This window comes from Podarcis liolepis (assembly GCF_965112155.1).
Source record: "Podarcis liolepis genome assembly, chromosome: 16".
Classification (NCBI taxonomy): Eukaryota; Metazoa; Chordata; class Lepidosauria; order Squamata; family Lacertidae; genus Podarcis; species Podarcis liolepis.
The window spans coordinates 42,588,653-42,606,247 of NC_139567.1; the positions used below are offsets into that span (position 1 = coordinate 42,588,653).

The window sequence follows — 17,595 nt, forward strand, 5'->3', positions numbered from 1 at the left end:
TGCAAGAGAGCCATCTCCCCTCCTGCGGAAGCATTTCTGCCTCGTGCCGCCAAACGAACTGTGTGTCCCTTTCCCAGGAGTTGAACCGGCTCCCACCAGCTCCTCTGAACCGCTGGGGTTGGGGAAGGAGGAGGAAGAAACGGAAAGGGAAGCCAATTCTCCCATTCCGCCACCCACTTCTTTCTTTTTCCCCAGGGCCCTTCACCCCAATTAAACACCCACCCTCTCCAGCGGGCCGGTGCCAGCCCTCTTAAATCTTCAGAGTAAATGTTGTCGACTCTCTTCCTTTTTAAAGATCCACCCTTAAGCTGCAGTCATTTTTATTCAGTTTTGGGATGCAAAGCGTAGCTTTTCGTCTCCTTTCCCAGCCCAGAGATTTACGGAGACGCCTGCCCGCATCATATATTTCGGTGGCACAGCCTCACCCCAGCCTCCTGGGGTCTCCCACCCACTGACCCCTCTTGGCCTTTTTACCAGGGATTCTTCATGGGGTCGCCTTGCGTTTCCCGCAACACACCTGTCCTTGCCACGCAAAAGAAGACGCTGTGCTTCTGAGGGTTTTGCGGCCGACGCTTGCGCCACCCTCGCCCTCCTGCGCCGCCTCCATCACTTCTGTTCTTCTCCTGAGGAACTGGCCGTAGAGACTGGCCCCTTCCTCTGCCGCCTGGCAAGCTCGGCCAGCTCTTTCCGGATGTGTCTGACGGAAGCCCCGTCTCCAGCTGCCTCTGCCTTCTGCAGGGCTTCTTTGTAGACAGCTTTCGCCGATGAATACTCTTCTGCGTTTTGTGGGAGAGAAGGGGGGGGAGCAAATGAGGTAAGTACCCCCTTGACAGAAACACAATTTTATCCTATGATGCAATTTTGTCGGATCTCAAGCCTTATCAGAGGAACTGGCCACTCTCCAGGCACCCGGCTTGATCTCCTTGTTGACCTCCCTGTCTGCATTCCCGGCAGGATACAGGCTAGGTCACTATCGGCGATCCTCCTCAAGCGTGAGGAGAACACACCACTCTTCCCTGCTCCCTGCCTCCCCCAGGGAGGGGAAAGAGATAGACAGAAATGTATTTACATGCCTTTATTTCTGTCTTTGCAGCATTACAGAGAAATGTACCATAGCGCTTCACAAAGTCTGCCGGAAACTGAGGCAACTGGGGACTGGAAGATCTGATTTTGGTTGCAGATACTAAGCTGCATCGACAGAAGTCTAGTACAGAGGTATCTCTGGTTACCAACGGAATCCGTTCCGGAAGTCTGTTCATAACCGGAAGCTGCTTGTAACATGAGCCGCGCTTTTGCTAACGGCGCCTCCCACTGCACAATTTCTGCTCGCATCCTGGGGCAAAGTTCGCAACCAGGAGCAGCTACTTCCGGGTTAGCAGAGCTTGTAACCCGGAGCGCACGCAACCAGAGGCGTTTGCGACCGGAGGTAGCACTATCCAGCTCAAGGGAAGTAATGGTCCCGCTTGATTCTGCCTTGGTCAAGTTCCAGGGAACCAGGCAGAGGGCCTTCTCGGTAGTGGCACCCGCCCTGTGGAACGCCCTCCCACCAGATGTCAAAGAGAAGAACTACCAGACCTTTAGAAGACATCTGAAGGCAGCCCTCTTTAGGGAAGCTTTTAATGTTTAACAGACTACTGTATTTTAATACTTTGTTGGGAGGCCAGCCAGATGGACGGGGTATAAATAATAAATTATATTATATTATTATTGGTTGGACCACAGCTGGAATGCTCTGTCCAATTCTGGGCACCACCGTTTAAGAAGGATGTTGACAAGCTGGAAGGTGTGCAGAGGAGGGCGACTAAGGAGATTGAGGGTCTGGAAACTGAGCCTTACAAGGAACTCTTGAAGGAGCTGGGTACGTTTAGCCTGGAAAAAAGGAGACTGAGAGGAGATGACGACAGCCATTTTCAACTACATGAAGGACTGTCCATAGAAGATGGAGCAAACTTGTTTTCTCCTGCTCTGGAGAGTAGGACTCAAACCAATGGGTTCAAGTGACAAGAAGGGAGATTCTAATTATCAGGAAAAAGCTTTATGAAAGTAAGAGCTGTTCCACAGTGGAGAGATGGTGGACTCTCCTTCAATGGAGGTTTTTAAGCAGAAGTTGAACGGCCATCTGTCATGGATGCTTTAGCTGAGATTCCCGCACCGCAGAGGGTTGGACTACAGGACCCTTAGGCTCCCTTCAACTCTACAATTCCATGGTTAACAGTGCAAGGATGTGAATACAGGCATCCTCCTTGACCAAAAGAGCAGAGAGGAGTTACTTGAGGGAAACTGGAAGCAGGGCAGAGTAGCCTAGGAAGCTGACTTCAGAACATGAGAAGAGCCTGCTAGATCTTGTCCTCTCGGTGGTCAACTAGATGCACATTGTGGGAAACCTGCAAGCAGCCCAGCAGCCCTCTCCCCTCCTGCAGTTTCCAGCAAGTGATATTCAGAAGCCTTGTTGCCTCCAACTGTGGGGGCATAGCTTGCCCATCCTGGCTAGTAGCCATCAAAAGCTTTCTCCTCCTCCGCGAATTTATCCAATGCTTTCTTAAAGCCACCCAAGTTGGCAGCCATCGCTTCTTCCAGTGGGAGGGAGTTCCACAGTTTCAACTTAATGTGCTGCCCAAATAAGAACTTCCTCTTTATCTGCCTTGGGAAAGAGGTGGGATATAAATAAGCTAATAAAACAACAACACAGTATTTTATATATTTGTACTAAGTTTTCTTTTTTGGATACTAGGCGTTGACCGTAATAGACTGAGAGGACTATTTGGGAGGTTGGGGGGGGGGACAATTGTTCTTGTTTTTGATCACAGCTCTCCAGTTTAATGCCAATTCCACCCCACCTGCTGTCCTTCAACCCCCCCCCCCTTTACAACCCACCTTTGTGCATGAGAATCCCAGCGAAGTTGTTCAACACAATGTAGGTCTCTGGGTGCTCTGTCTGCTGGGCCAGCTCCGACGCCCTCCTTACTCGCGCGTAAGCATCTTCATAGAGGCCCTGAGCATCCAGTGCCGTCGCCAAATCGTTCATCAGAACTACCGTCTGTGTCATGGGGGGAAAGGAGCGGGAGGGATGATCTCTCATCAAAAGGAATCCTTCCTTGACCAGCCTTGCCTTGTCTATCTACAAAGAGCATGATCTGCTCTGAGAACACCTAAAGGGCGATCAGAGGCCCTTTTCAGCAGTGAATCTGCTCACATCAGGGGTGGGAAACCTCAGGCCAGCTAGGGGCCGAGTGTGGCCCTCCAGGCCTCTCGACTGCGGCCCTCGCCAGTCCTGCTCCACTTCTTTTCTGACTGGCAGCTGTTCTCCTGGGTTTCAGGCAGAGTAATATCCAGCAAAGATCCCACCAGCTGATAACTTGCAGGTTACCGTATTTTTTGCTCTAGAAGACTCACTTTTTCCCTCCTAAAAAGTAAGGGGAAATGTGTGTGCGTCTTATGGAGCGAATGCAGGCTGTGCAGCTATCCCAGAAGCCAGAACAGCGGGAGGGATTGCTGCTTTCACTGCGCAGCGATCCCTCTTGCTGTTCTGGCTTCTGGGATTCAGAATATTTTGTTTCTTATTTTCCTCCTCCAAAAACTAGGTGCGTCTTATAGAGCGAAAAATACGGTATGGTTTTTTTTTACTGGAGGTGCTGGGAATCAAAACTGGGAGTTCCCCAAATGCGTTGCGCAGGTTCTTTCCCAGAGCTACGGTCTTGACACTTAAGATTTGTTTGCAGAGAAAGATCGGCATTCTCCACTCCCGAAACGTAACTGCTCCGCTCACATGCTGCGCCCTCACCTGGGGGTGTGTCTCTCCTTGAACCTCCATGGAGATCTGCAGCGCCCTCTCGTACATCCTCTGGGCCGCGGCTGCCTGGCTGTGCGCCAGGAGGTAGCGGGCGTACGAGTCGAGGGTCATTCCCAGGAGCAGACGGGTGTTGGATTTTTCTTCCTCTGTGGGGAACAGGAGGGGGAAAGAGTGTGGCGATGAGAGCCAGTTGGGTGTACTGGGGAGGAGGAGGCAAATTTTGGAGGTGGGGACACACATTTCTGAATTCGTGTGTCGGTATTGGGTTCAAATCATGCAAGGATAAACCTCGGGTGACCTCTGGGCTGCCCTCTCTTCCCCTGCCCTGACTTACGGTTGTTGGAAAGGAAATAGGGGAGGAAATGTGAACACCAACCCGAGTTCCTGAGTTTGATAACGAAGGGTACCTGTCAGGGAACTGACATCGGAGCTAGAGGCAGAGGGAAGGCTCCCAAGTGATGCTGGGGAAGGACCCAGCAGGGAGAGAGGCAGCTCATCAGCTGGGGAAGGAAATCAGCGCAACACCAGGGATAAAGGGGGGCAGATGGGGGAATCGGCGAGGGGGCTCCAGGACTCTTCGCAGGTGACCGGCGGGGAGAGCACGGGTCCTCCGCTACCCACACCCTCCCTGCGCAGAAGACTTCTGCGCAGGGAGAGTAGGAGGAGACTTGGCGTCAAACAGCTTTTATGCTGGAAAAGGTTTAAGAAACGCCCACGGACGGATTCTGCTAGCAACTGAACAGCCACGAAGTGAAGAGCTGTCCAGACAGAAAAGGTTTAACAAGGCAACATAGCCAGGAGTGGCGGCAACTTACGCACGAGCAACCCCTATATTCATTACAGTACCACATTTGGTTTTTTTTATTTACAGTGGTACCTCGGGCTAAGAACTTAATACATTCTGGAGGTCCGTTCTTAACCTGAAACTGTTCTTAACCTGAGGTACCACTTTAGCTAATGGGGCCTCCCACCACCGCCGCATGATTTCTGTTCTCATCCTGAAACAAAGCTCTTAACCCAAGGGACTATTTCTGGGTTAGCGGAGTCTGTAACCTGAAGCGTCTGTAACCTGAAGCGTATGTAACCCGAGGTACCACTGTATATAGGGAACAGGATTGTGATAGAGATGTCTGAAACTATGCACAATGGAGAACAGGCTTTCCCAGACGTGGGTCTCCAGCTGTTTTTGGACTACAGTTCCCATCACCCCTGACTACTGGTCCTGTTAGCTAGGGATGATGGGAGTTGTAGTCCCAAAACAGCTGGAGGACCGAGCTTGGGGATGCCTGCTCTAGAGTTTCAGGCGGGGGAACATCCCCAGCCCTACCGGGAGATGCCATCAGGGACTGGACCCCCGGGGACCTTCTGCATGCAAAGCAGCTGTTCTGCCTTCCCACCATACCTGGCAAAACGTCAGCAGGGATGTCCTTTTGTTTTGCGACCTTCTCCTCCAGGGTCAGAATGCAGAACTCGTAGCCAGCCAGGGCCAACTTGTCCCTAAACCAGAAAAATAAAGTAAGTGGGGAGGAGGATGTCATCACAATCCAAAAATGGGCAGCTGCTGCATTGTGTTTTCTTACTGCGAAGCTGCTTGGTGCGTTTTTAGGGCTGCATGACTTAAATCGGTTAAATGAAACTGTATCTGTACATTCCGTAAAACCAACTGAAATATCGTATTTTTTGCTCTATAAGACTCACTTTTTCCCTCCTAAAAAGTAAGGGGAAATGTGTGTGCGTCTTACGGAGCGAATGCAGGCTGTGCAGCTATCCCAGAAGCCAGAACAGCAAGAGGGATTGCCGCTTTCACTGCGCAGCGATCCCTCTTGCTGTTCTGGCTTCTGAAATTCAGAATATTTTTTTTCTTGTTTTCCTCCTTCAAAAACTAGGTGCGTCTTGTGGTCTGGTGCGTCTTATAGAGCGAAAAATACGGTACATTTTTGTTCCAACAACCTGTGGAGCCTGTGCGGTGCAGCACTCAGAGTGTCGGACTAGGACCCGGGAGAGATCTGGGTTCAAATCTGGCCATGAAGCTCGCTGAGTGACCTTTGGCCTCTCACTGCCTCTCAGCCTCCCCTACCTCGAAGGGTTGTTGTGAGGATGGAATGGGGAGGAGGCAAACCATGCACGCCCCACCTTGGGCTCCTTAGAGGAAAAGGTTTGGTTTAATGCACTAACAAATCAATAAAATAAAAAAATAAATTGGCCGATGAAATACCTCAATTCATTTGGTAGGTCAATAATCATGGGCTGTCTCCAGCTAAGATTTGCTCTTGAGTAGACCCAGAGTTTCAGGCTGCGGACATACCCAGCCCTACCTGCAGCTGCCTGGAATATAACCTGGAAATAATTCGTGCAAGACAGGGACTGTATCACTGAGCTGTGTCTCCCTTCCCCTGCATGGGAACAGGGAACAGCTACTGAAATTTCAGAGGCCATGATGGAAGTATGCTAAGACAGGGGTGGGGAACTGGATGCAGCAGGTGCAGCAAAACCCCACTGCCTCCCCCCACGTCCCCCTGGACAGACAAACCTACTCATTCCGTGCTGCATAGATGCTGGCCAGCTTGAGGGACATCTCTATGATGGCGTTGTCATCCTGGAGAAGGGAAAGGAAGGTTGCAGGAGATTAGCCAGCTAAGATTGCTGTTTACCCCACTGCTAAGACCACGGAATGGACCACAAAGAAGGCTGATTGCCGAAGAATTGATGCTTTTGAATTCTGGTGCTGGGGGAGACTCTTGAGAGTCCCATGGACTGTAAGAAGATCAAACCTCTCCATTCTGAAGGAAATCAGCCCTGAGTGCTCACTGGAAGGACAGATCCTGAAGCTGAAGCTCCAATACTTTGGCCACCTCATGAGAAGAGAAGACTCCCTGGAAAAGACCCTGATGTTGGGAAAGATGGAGGGCACAAGGAGAAGGGGACGACAGAGGACGAGATGGTGGGACAGTGTTCTCAAAGCTATGAACATGAGTTTGACCAAACTGCAGGAGGCAGTGGAAGACAGGAGTGCCTGGCGTGCTCTGGTCCAGGGGGTCACAAAGAGGCGGACACCACTAAAGAACAACAACAAGACCACAGGAAAAGCCTGCTGGATCAGACCAATGGCCATTTACTCCAGCATCCTGTTCCCACAGTGACCAACCAGATGCCTGTGGCCAACCAGGAAACAGGATTCAAGCAGAAGAGCAACACTCCCCCTTCCTGTGGTTTCCAGCAACTGCCTCCATCCGCAGAGGCAGAGCTGAGCCATTAGGGCTACCCTGTTTCCCCGAAAATAAGACAGTGTCTTATATTAATTTTTGCTCCCAAAGATGCGCTAGGTCCTATTTTCAGGGGACGTCTTCTTTTTCCACGAAGAAGAATACAGTACACATTTACTGTCTAATTGTGAGTCAGCCAGACTCCGTCAGGGCAGAGCGAGCAGCAGGTGGCAGCTTGTTCTGGTGGCGGCGCGGGCTCTCTGATTTAAAGAGACCTCACACTGCCTGAATAGCTCCGGCTGCAGCCAATCAGTGAGCGGTGCGGCAGCGCCCGCTGCTGTGGTCCAGAGGAGTCAGACGCCTTACGGTAGCTTCGGGGGCCTTATATTCCGGGAAGGCCTTATGTTCGGGGGAGGCCTTATTATTGGGGGGATCTTATTTTCGGGTGGATGCCTTATATTACAGCGAGAGGCAAAACCGGAAGTAGGTCTTATTTTCGGGGGATGTGTTACTTTCAGGGAAAGACGGTAGTAGTCATCAATATTAATCCCTCCATGAAGGGCCTAATCCTGCCTCCTGCGTTCCATAGTTTGATTCTACCCTGCATGAAGAAGTACTTCCTTGCCACGAGGCTCCACCATCCGAAAACTGATCAGCCCTCTCTCTCCCTGGTCCAATGTCCCCATTCCATGCCCATTCAGGATGTGGTGCTCCAGGAATTGCATGGGCAGAAGTTAGATCAGGATAGCACCTTCGCTTAGCCTTTCCTCACCAGCTCACCTGGCCCAGTACCATTATGTTCCTACATTGTAAACTCTCTGGTCTTTCTTGGTAGGGCAGCTATATAAATCTCTTAAATAAAATGGAAGTTTCTTAAAAATCAAATCTGCAAGTTAGCTTTCTCCTCCTCCAATTCCACCAAAACTACTACAAAGTTCTGTCTCGCTTATTACACGTTTCTAGAATCCAGGCACCTGGGATCAGATCAGGACGGGTTTCTAGCAGAGAAAAATCCTTACTTGCTTCATGTCCCCAGCCAGTAAGTAGCTCATGGCTGCCTTGAAAAGTTTTTCTGCCTGAAATGAGAGGACAAAAGGGAGAAATGGTCAAAAGAGCCAAGAGATAGGGAAAGAGCTAGAATCAGTTCATGTCTAAAGGTGAACCTATATAATTTGCAGTTTCCGTAACAGAGAATCAGAACGCATCTGTTCCTTAAAATTTGCGCTTCTCTGAACCTTGCAATGCAGTTATCTGGCTAGGTAATGTGTTTTAAAAAACAAACAGTAAAGCGTGCACAAGAATACACTTATTTGTGAAAACAGTATACAAAACTCCATTGTAGTAGGGGAAAATTACTTTGCAAATATGTGTACATTAGGCAAAAAAGCATATAAAAATCTACATTCGGATTTTTAAAACTGCACTAAAATTCTGCTGAATTTTCACAAGGGCTTGGAAACAAACACGGATTCACCCGTCCCAGGAACAACCAGGGTCTTAAGGGAGCGCTCCCTGTTCTGTAAGCAACAGGGGTTGGCCTCTTCTTGAACTTACTTACGTGATCCAGCTGACCCCTCATGAAAGCCAAATTCGCCATCTGCAACAGACAAAAAAAATGGAGCTGCTTAGATGTTTTAAGAGGAAAAATTGTCCTTTTACTCTGCTTCCATCAGTGGAGATCTCAACCATATGAAAAACGAGGAGGACTAGAAAGTTGTGCACGTTTGATTCTGTGGAATGAAAGCTGAGGTTTTAAGGATGCTCAATGTTGCACTCCAGAACAATTTATGCACGTTATCCAGCTATGTATTATTATAATAATAATAATTATTATGGAGCTTCTTCCTCATATTTTCCAATTTAACACAATGAGTAGCCGTATTTTCACCCACCAGTGTGTATGTGAGTGTTGCCGCATCAAACTGTTTTTATACGATTGTCCTTTAACTGTTGTTCTATGTGCAAATGTTTTACACATTTTTAACCAGTACAACTGCATCTTAGCTGCATCATACATCGCTCTGGGATGCCTCGCAGGAAGCGAATCATAATAATCACAATGATAATGATAAGATGTTGTGCTGTGATCTCAGGACAGACGTTCCTCCGATTCAGTGTGGCTTCCTTGCAGGGTTTTAAGCATCTCCTGGACTCACCGTGTCGTACGTATAAAGAATTGCTTGCTTGTTGTCCGACTGGTGCGAGAGCCTGGCAGCTTCGTGAAGGAGCCTCTCCGCCTCTTCCAGCTCTCCTTTCATGATGCTCAGCTGGGGGCAAAAACAGAGAAAGCCAGGTTTAAACCACCAAGTGAAGACCGCTAATACAACACCCTGCTTGCAGAATTTGCACTGGCCGCCAATCGGCTACCTAGCCAAGTTCAAGATATTGGTAAAGGTAAAGGTAAAGGTACCCCTGGCCATTAGGCCCAGTCGTGGCTGACTCTGGGTTTGTGGCGCTCATCTCACTTTATTGGCCGAGGGAGACGGCGTACAACTTCCAGGTCATGTGGCCAGCATGATGAAGCCGCTTCTGGCGAACCAGAGCAACGCACGGAAACGCCGTTTACCTTCCCGCTGGAGTGGTACCTATTTATCTACTTGCACTTTGACATGCTTTTGAACTGCTAGGTGGGCAGGAGCAGGGACCGAGCAACGGGAGCTCACCCTGTCGCGGGGATTCGAACCACCGACCTTCTGATCAACAAGTCCTAGGCTCTGTGGCTTAACCCACAGCACCACCCACGTCCCTCAAGGTATTGGTACTAAGACATAAAAGCCCTAAGCAGCTAAAACTGGTCTACATGTGAGGCCACACCAGCATGGTGTAGTGGTTAGAGTGTTGGACGAAGACCTGGGAGACCAGGGTTCGAATCGCCATTCGGCCATGAAGCTCCCTGGGTGACTTTGGGCCAATCACTGCCTCTCAGCCTAACCTACCTCACAGGGTTGTTGTGGGATAAAATGGGAGGAGGAGGGAAGAGTAGACGCCACTTTGAGCTGCTTGGAGGAAAGCTGGGGTATTGATGGAATAATGTAACAAAACAATAAATTAATAGAATGCACTGCTCTCTAGGCATCAGAAAACTTTCTGATGGAAACAGGACATTTTCCTAGGCCGATCAGCACCGGAAAATCTTTCCCAAACACCCAAATCACTGAGGGATACCGCTGCCCGCTATCCTCTGTCAGGTACAATTTGAAGTATTAGATACCATGAGAAACTGACTCACTGCAGGTCAGGAGAGACATTGGTCTAGCTAACCTGGAGCCCATTCTCCCCCCCCCCCCGCCTCCATGTTTGAACCCCAGCACCTGTCAGCCCCAGCCAGTGAGGCCAATGGGTTGACTCCCACCACCCCACTGTGATTAAGTTCCCGCATCCTGGTTTGGCCCCAGAACCTCACCTTGGCCTTCTTTAGCAAAAGAATGATGGTGTCTTCTTCCTTCGCCTCGCTCTGCCCTTCTGCTGAATCCTTCTCTTTCTCAGCTTCGCGGGAGAAAAGGGAAAAGGCTGGAAACAGGAAGAGGGAGATGGAGTTTAGAAAGGCAGTTCGGGGTGGACCCCGAGGGCAGGTGTGCCCCTTGACCATCGTCTCACAGTGTGGACCGTTTCAGCAGGAGCCAGAGTGGCTCGTCAGGAGATGACATCTGTTTTGCAATCTCTGAACAGTCATCAAGGGCATTCGTAAGTATTATTACTATTTTATTATTTATTAAATTTGTATACCACCCTATGTGGTTCACAACACAAAATCACAATATAAAAAACACAAAATAGATAATTTAAAACAAAAGCAACCCAATAACCCCCTTTCCATTGTAATAATAAACATCAGTAACAACTAATAGTGAGCCCTTAATACGACTACTAATCATTCGAAACAAAATTTAAATAAATTCCTTCCAGTAGCACCTTAGAGACCAACTAAGTTTGTTATTGGTATGAGCTTTCATGTGCATGCACACTTCTTCAGATACTCAGACGCACACGAAAGCTCATACCAATAACAAACTTAGTTGGTCTCTAAGATGCTTCTGGAAGGAATTTTTATTATTATTATTATTTTGTTTCGACTACGGCAGACCAACACGGCTACCTACCTGTAACTACTACTAATCATTCTTTCACTTTTAGATCACTGGACAGAAACACATTATATAATAGCTTTTTAGAATGTTTTTCACTATAACTGGTTTTAGATGTTTCCAATTGATACTGTTTACAGAGTGTTGTGGCCTCATTTAGGAAGTTTTTATTTGTTTGTTTTAAAAAAATGTATCTCTCTTTGCTGCCCTGAGCTGCATGGGGAGAAAGGGCAGGGTATAAATTCAATAAACCCTCCCTCTTTTATGTTTCTGTTATGCAGGCAATTAGATTACAGTGGTACTTCGGGTTAAGTATTTAATTCGTTCCGGAGGTCCATTCTTAACCTGAAGCACTACTTTAGCTAATGGGGCCTCCTGCTGCCAGCACGCCGCTGGAGCCCGATTTCTGTTCTCATCCTGAAGCAAAGTTCTTAACCTGAGGTTCTATTTCTGGGTTAGTGGAGTCTGTAACCTGAAGCGCATGTAACCCGAGGTACCACTGTAGCTGGTTGCAACATCTGCCTAGATAATTTTCCAGTCTATGTAATTCCCAAGCAAATTGTCTTCAGGGGTATTCAATGCCCTTCCTCTGTATCTTATACAGTGGTACCTCGGGTTAAATACTAAATTCGTTCCGGAGGTCCGTTCTTAACCTGAAACTGTTCTTAACCTGAAGCACCACTTTAGCTAATGGGGCCTCCTGCCGCCGCTGCGCCGCCAGAGCACGATTTCTGTTCTCATCCTGAAGCAAAGTTCTTAACCTGAAGCACTATTTCTGGGTTAGTGGAGTCTGTAACCTGAAGCGTATGTAACCTGAAGCGTATGTAACCCAAGGTACCACTGTAGCTGGTTGCAACATCTTGCCTAGATAATTTTCCAGCCTATGTAATTCCCAGGCAAATTGTCTCCAGGGGTATTCAATGCCCTTCCTCTGTATCATATACTGTACATCTCTGCACAACTGTCACCTGATTTGTGGCCATAACTTTTTATATGGCTTTTAACTATATGGATTTTATGGGCTACTGTCGGTATAAACTGCTCTGACACACGCACATAAATAACCATTTACAGATAGGTAGCCGTGTTGGTCTGCCATAGTCAAAATAAAAAAATTCCTTCCAGTAGCACCTTAAAGACCAACTAAGTTAGTTCTTGGTATGAGCTTTCGTGTGCATGCACACTTCTTCAGATACACTGAAACAGAAGTTGCCAGATCCTTCTATATAGTGAGAAGGTGGGGAGGGGTATTACTCAGAAGGGTGGTGGGAATGGGAGATTGGCAGATGGCTGAGATGAGCCTGTTGACGACTCTTAACGACTGTAATAGGTCTTACAGGAAAAGGCAAGGGGTGAGAAGGTGAGAAATGGCTTAGTCATGTATAATGAGATAAGAATCCAATGTCTCTGTTCAGACCAGGTCTCTCCATTGTTTTAAGTTTGGTAATGAGTTGCAATTCAGCAGCTTCTCTTTCCAGTCTATTTCTGAAATTCCTTTGTAGTAAAACAGCTACTTTGAGATCTTGTATAGAAAGTCCTGGGAGATTGAAGTGTTCTCCTACTGGTTTCTCTGTTTTGTGATTAACCATTGCTCTTGATCGTATTAAATCCCCTTTTAGCAGCTCAGACTGCCTAAGCCTGGCAACATTCTGGGACATCCACTTTCCCCTTCTTGCCCTTATTTAACTACTGCCTGCGTAGACCCCGCCCACAAGCGGAAGCCACGCCCCCGCCTCTGGCCACGCCCCTCGCACCTGATAGGCCGAGGCCTCCCGCCAAGGTAGCGGCTCCCGCGGCTGCCGTCAGGCGCTTCCCTTCTCCGCCTCCGCTGCGGCCGGCCCTCGCCTGCGCCAGGCTGCTCCGTCCCAAGGCCGCCGCGGCCGCCGCCATTCTCAGGCCCCTCCGAGGCAGCAGCGCCACACACAGCGACATGGCCCTTTAAGAAGAGGAGGGTGACCTTGACGTCGTCGCTGCCCAGGCACGTGATAAGGGGTTCTGCAACGTCATTTCCGATCTTGTTTATAGACGTATTCTACAGAGAGGTATACTTTCGGCAGCTTCCGGGGTGAGTTTAGAGCTTTTTTCCCCCCTTTTTTTTCTCCTCTTTCTAGGCTCCCCTCTACCTTTCGCAGAGTCTGTGGAACTCTTCTCGCTTGCTGATTGGCTTTTAAAGGCCACGTGTCTTGCCTTGATGCCGCGCGCGCTTTTGATTTTCCCGCGTAGTAACTCTTGCCGGGGAATCTGGCGCCACGTGACTGAGCTTGGCTTCTATGAGCGGCGCGGCGGCGCATGCGCTTTTTGCCCCTGCTCGGAGGGGGGAAATGTCTCCGTTGCCAGGCAACGGTGTGGGGTTCAGTCCTAAACTCACTAGCGCCATCTCTCTGTTTTGATACTTAAATCTCATAGTATCCAGTTTCTGAAAGAATCAGGGTTATCAGCAGCTTCCTTTAAAAAAACAACAACACCTAAATTTGATGCACACAGGCAACCTTTTTGTTAAATTTCCAACATATTCTTAAAAAGATAATAATCGAATAAGGAAATATATGACGTGTTACAGATAGGTAGCCGTGTTGGTCTGCCATAGTCAAAAAAAAAAAAATTCCTTCCAGTAGCACCTTAAAGACCAACTAGTTGGTCTCTTAGTTGGTCTTTAAGGTGCTACTGGAAGGAATTTTTTTATTTTGTATATGACGTGTGTGTGTGTGTGTGTGTGTGTGTGTGTGCCATCTCCAACTCCTCGAAAGATTCCATCAATGGTCTCTCCGAAAAATACTACGCATCACTTGGGAAGACAGACAAACTAATACCAGTGTACTGGAAGAAGCAACGATCACCAGTGTTGAAGCAATGATTCTTCAACATCATCTTCGTTGGACTGGTCATGCTGTGAGGATGCCTGATGATCGTCTTCCAAAGCAACTACTCTATTCCAAACTTAAAAATGGAAAGCGTAATGCTGGTGGTCAACAGAAGAGGTTTAAAGACAAAGGCAAATCTTTAAAAATGTAGTATAAACACCAACAACTGGGAAACACTGGCCTGCGAGTGCTCCAGTTGGAGAACAGCCTTGACCAAGAGTGGGTCCAACACTCAATAAAGCGTTTTCTGCATGTGCTGTAGAGGGAAGTGAGAGGCAGACAGGGCTCATCCACCAGGGAATGGCGCCCACCTAGGAGAACGAAAACTCTGATCCTAAAGCTCCACTGCCTGGCGGGATACCTTCAGGAGAAGACAATGCTCAGGAGCAAACCCTACACAAATTCGGAGTGAAGTCCCTAAGGCGCTTGGGTGGCACCTTGTATGCCTCCTTCTCACAACTCCGGCAGCCAAGCTGGTGCCCAATGTCTTGCTCTCTTTTTCTTTGGACCACATCAGTGAAGCCAAGAGGGGGGTCTTGCCATCCAGGCAGCCTGGGATTTCCAGGCGCACCGCCCAGGCTTGCGCCCCAGAGAGGTCTCTTCACCCCGAAGGTTAACTCTGTTGTCTCTCAAGACAGACAGATGCCAACAACAAAGCTGTGCTGGGTGCAAAGATTTGGAGCGCTGTGACTCACAACAAAAGTTAAATCACTTGAGCTTGCAAATGCAACCCTACTTATCCAAGAGTGAGCCCTCCATTGATTTTAATAGGACTTACTTCTGAGCAGACTTGGGTAGGATTGCATAAGCCTCTCTTGACCTTATTTATTTGATTGATTGATTGATTGATCACATTTGTATACCACCCTGCACCTGAAGATCACAGGGTGGTTTACAGCACAAAAATACAAAACAAGGACACAAAATACATAAAAAAGCAAAAACAAACCAGTAATCCCTCTTACGGAACCTATCAGGTCCATTTGTTTTCTTAGCTTATGTCTAAAGCCATAAGGGACGCAGGTGGCACTGTGGTCTAAAACCACAGAGCCTAGGACTTGCCGATCAGTCGGCGGATCGAATCCCCACGGCGGGGTGAGCTCCCGTTGCGCGGTCCCTGCTCCTGTCAACCTAGCAGTTCAAAAGCACGTCAAAGTGCAAGTAGATAAATAGGTACCGCTCCGGCAGGAAGGTAAACGGCGTTTCCGTGTGCTGCTCTGGTTAGCCATGCTGGCCACATGACCCAGAAGCTGTCTGCGGACAAATGTCGGCTCCCTCGGCCAGTAAAGCGAGATGAGCGCCGCAGCCTCAGAGCTTCCAGGGTCAGGGGTCCCTTTACCTTAAAGCCATAAACACTAGAAATTTGACTGTTTAATTTTTTAAAAACCCATTGAAAAAAGAGAGCGAGTTCCCTGTGTAGACTTACATTATAGAACTGAGACAAAGAAACAGAAGAATGAAATAAAAATGGAGTTTTGAGTAGGTGCTGATGAATGAATTGAAAATACCAAATTTTGCACTAGCACAATGTGATACTTTGTACAGTTGATAGTAAACACAACTGCTAAGTTGCAAGTAGTGCTACTTTAAAGCTGCAGATATCAGGTGGTATTGAATGTTTGCCACGCTCCGACTTAAATCCATGTATTTTAATGGGCCTACTTTGAGTATGACTTAGTTAAGTACCACCCGTATTTCATGAGGTTGATACCTCAAGTTTCTATAATGGCAAATGATAGATAGATATCCTCTGATTTAACACTTTGTAGTTGTGTAATTAACTTTAGAGTCTGTCTCTATTCCTATTTCTCTTGCTAGTACTATTTTATGCTAGTACATTTTTTGTTGTTTCATCATTTTTTGGAACAGGCGCATAATATCAAGATAAAATTTATATGTTAACAGGCGTCATTTGCTGCATATCTCAAAACATGCATAGGTGACACCCATGGCAGAGAGCACAACTGTTTCAAAACCTTTCCCAGAGAAATCTGAGGTGAAACGGCTGGATTGTTGTTGTTGTTGTTGTTGTTGTTGTTGTTGTTGTTGTTGTTGTTCCTGCTGCTGCTGTTGCTGCTGCTTTGCCTGCACCCTCTAAATGTCCATCCCTTTGCTCCATGCACACACACAGGATGGGATCATTCCAGATTTTGGCACGTTTTGCGGCTTTCAAGGATATTACCTCTGTCTCCACTTCGGGCTCCATCTGTCTTTAGCTGACCAGCGAGGAAGAGCGGGTGGGGGGAGCCTTGCGCCAGACCTCTGTCTGTTCATCTCAAATATTTATATCCCTAGAGGTCAGAATCCCAGGATCTCCAACCTTCCCTCCTGCCAGAATTATAGCTCTCTCTTTGCCAAACATGCAATGCATTTAAATAAGCAAGAGCGATCTCTGGGGCAGGAGGAAATTGTCTCTTCTCTCCCCCTCCCACCTTTTCTTTTAAAAGAAGCTTGACAAAATTACACTGACGTTATCTCTCTCTGGCTACCTTCAGATACATCCCAGGTCACTCTCTTACCTTCCCATCCTGTCTTGAATGGCACCTCTCCACCCCTAGACAGTCAAAAGCATCTGCTTGAGGGGGGCTTTGGAAGTGGGGGAAGAGAGAGCGGCCCTCCAGATTTTGCAAGCAGCCCTTGCAAGCCAGCTCCTGGAAGTCCCAAAATGGTTGGGAGTCCCAGAGGTAGTGCCATGGATGAAACTGGCAGAATGCCGTTCCAACTCTTAAGTTCTGTGGTTCTCCAGAGGTAATTTGGGGTTGTGTCATCTTATGATTTGACCTCTTTCATCCTAGCCGATCCAATGTGCGGGCAGAGCTGATCCATGGATCCTCACATTCGGGATGGAGGAATACCTTATGTTATTTTATTTATTTTAGCTTATTTTTTACCCTTCAGGTCCTAGAGGCTCCAAAGTAGAAGGTGACGCTTAGTCAGTGTTTGTGGGGTTTCAAATTCCCCCGGCGTTATTAAGATATCTGAGAGGCCTTCGCTTTTAATGAAAAATAAACGAAACAGGAGATTTATTAAGGATAAATAAATAGGGCCCTCTCTCTCTCCCCCGCCCTCCCCTCTTCTGGGAAATGAAACTCGCTTTGTTATCCTTTAATAACAACCTTGTGTGTGTGTTTGTTTTTCCACCCAGAGAAAAAACTGCCCGCCTCATACATTCTCCTGATGGGTGCCACTCTGCCAGCCTTAGCAGAAGAACTGTTGAGAGAGATAGAAAAGGCTTTTTGCGAGACATCTCACGGTAGGTGGAGGAAGGTATTTGCATTATAGAATTATAGAGTTCGAGGGACTCCCCAGGGACATCTAGTCCAACCGCTGCAATGCTGGAATCACAGCTAAAGAATCCCTGACAGATGGCTATCCAACCTCTGCTTAAAAGCCTCTAAGGAAGGAGAGTTCACCAGCTTTCCAGATAGTGGTCCGTTCTACTCTTAACTGGCTCTTACTGTCAGAAAGTTCCCCCTGATGTTTACTCAGAATCTATTTTCTTGTCATTTGAATTCATTGGTTCGGGTCCTACCCTCTGGAGCGAAAGAAAACAAGATGGCTGCATATTCCATGTGACAGCCCTTCAGATATTTGAAGATGGCTCTCATGTCACCTCTCAGTCTTCTCTTCTCCAGGCAAACCTTATTATTCTTATT

The 17,595-nt window shown here is 47.9% G+C and overlaps 2 protein-coding genes across 9 annotated transcripts in view; one reads left to right on the top strand and one right to left on the bottom strand.

Annotated features, from left to right (window-relative positions):
* Window positions 1-303: 303 nt before the first annotated feature.
* Window positions 304-13,010, bottom strand: TTC19 (tetratricopeptide repeat domain 19; the record flags this gene model as incomplete). Its single annotated transcript, XM_083480078.1, has 10 exons — window positions 304-776; window positions 2,875-3,037; window positions 3,782-3,936; window positions 5,193-5,287; window positions 6,325-6,386; window positions 8,013-8,069; window positions 8,552-8,590; window positions 9,150-9,260; window positions 10,397-10,503; window positions 12,833-13,010. 10 exons carry the CDS (start codon window positions 13,008-13,010, stop codon window positions 607-609), a joined length of 1,137 nt encoding a protein of 378 aa, XP_083336204.1. The 3' UTR covers window positions 304-606.
* ZSWIM7 (zinc finger SWIM-type containing 7) overlaps window positions 12,838-17,595 on the top strand; it is a 31,423-nt gene continuing 26,665 nt past the window's right edge. For 3 of the 8 annotated variants that reach the window (XR_014520099.1, XM_083480168.1, XM_083480165.1), the window contains exons 1-2: window positions 13,009-13,143; window positions 17,085-17,192. Coding sequence is in view for 5 of the 8 variants with exons in the window: in XM_083480165.1 (XP_083336291.1) it covers window positions 17,117-17,192 (76 nt within the window). In the remaining 3 variants the exon portion in view is untranslated. Of the gene's footprint in view, window positions 13,144-16,017; window positions 16,688-16,722; window positions 17,193-17,595 lie in introns of those variants that run through there. The other 5 variants (XM_083480166.1, XR_014520098.1, XM_083480162.1 and 2 more) reach the window with 5 other exon arrangements.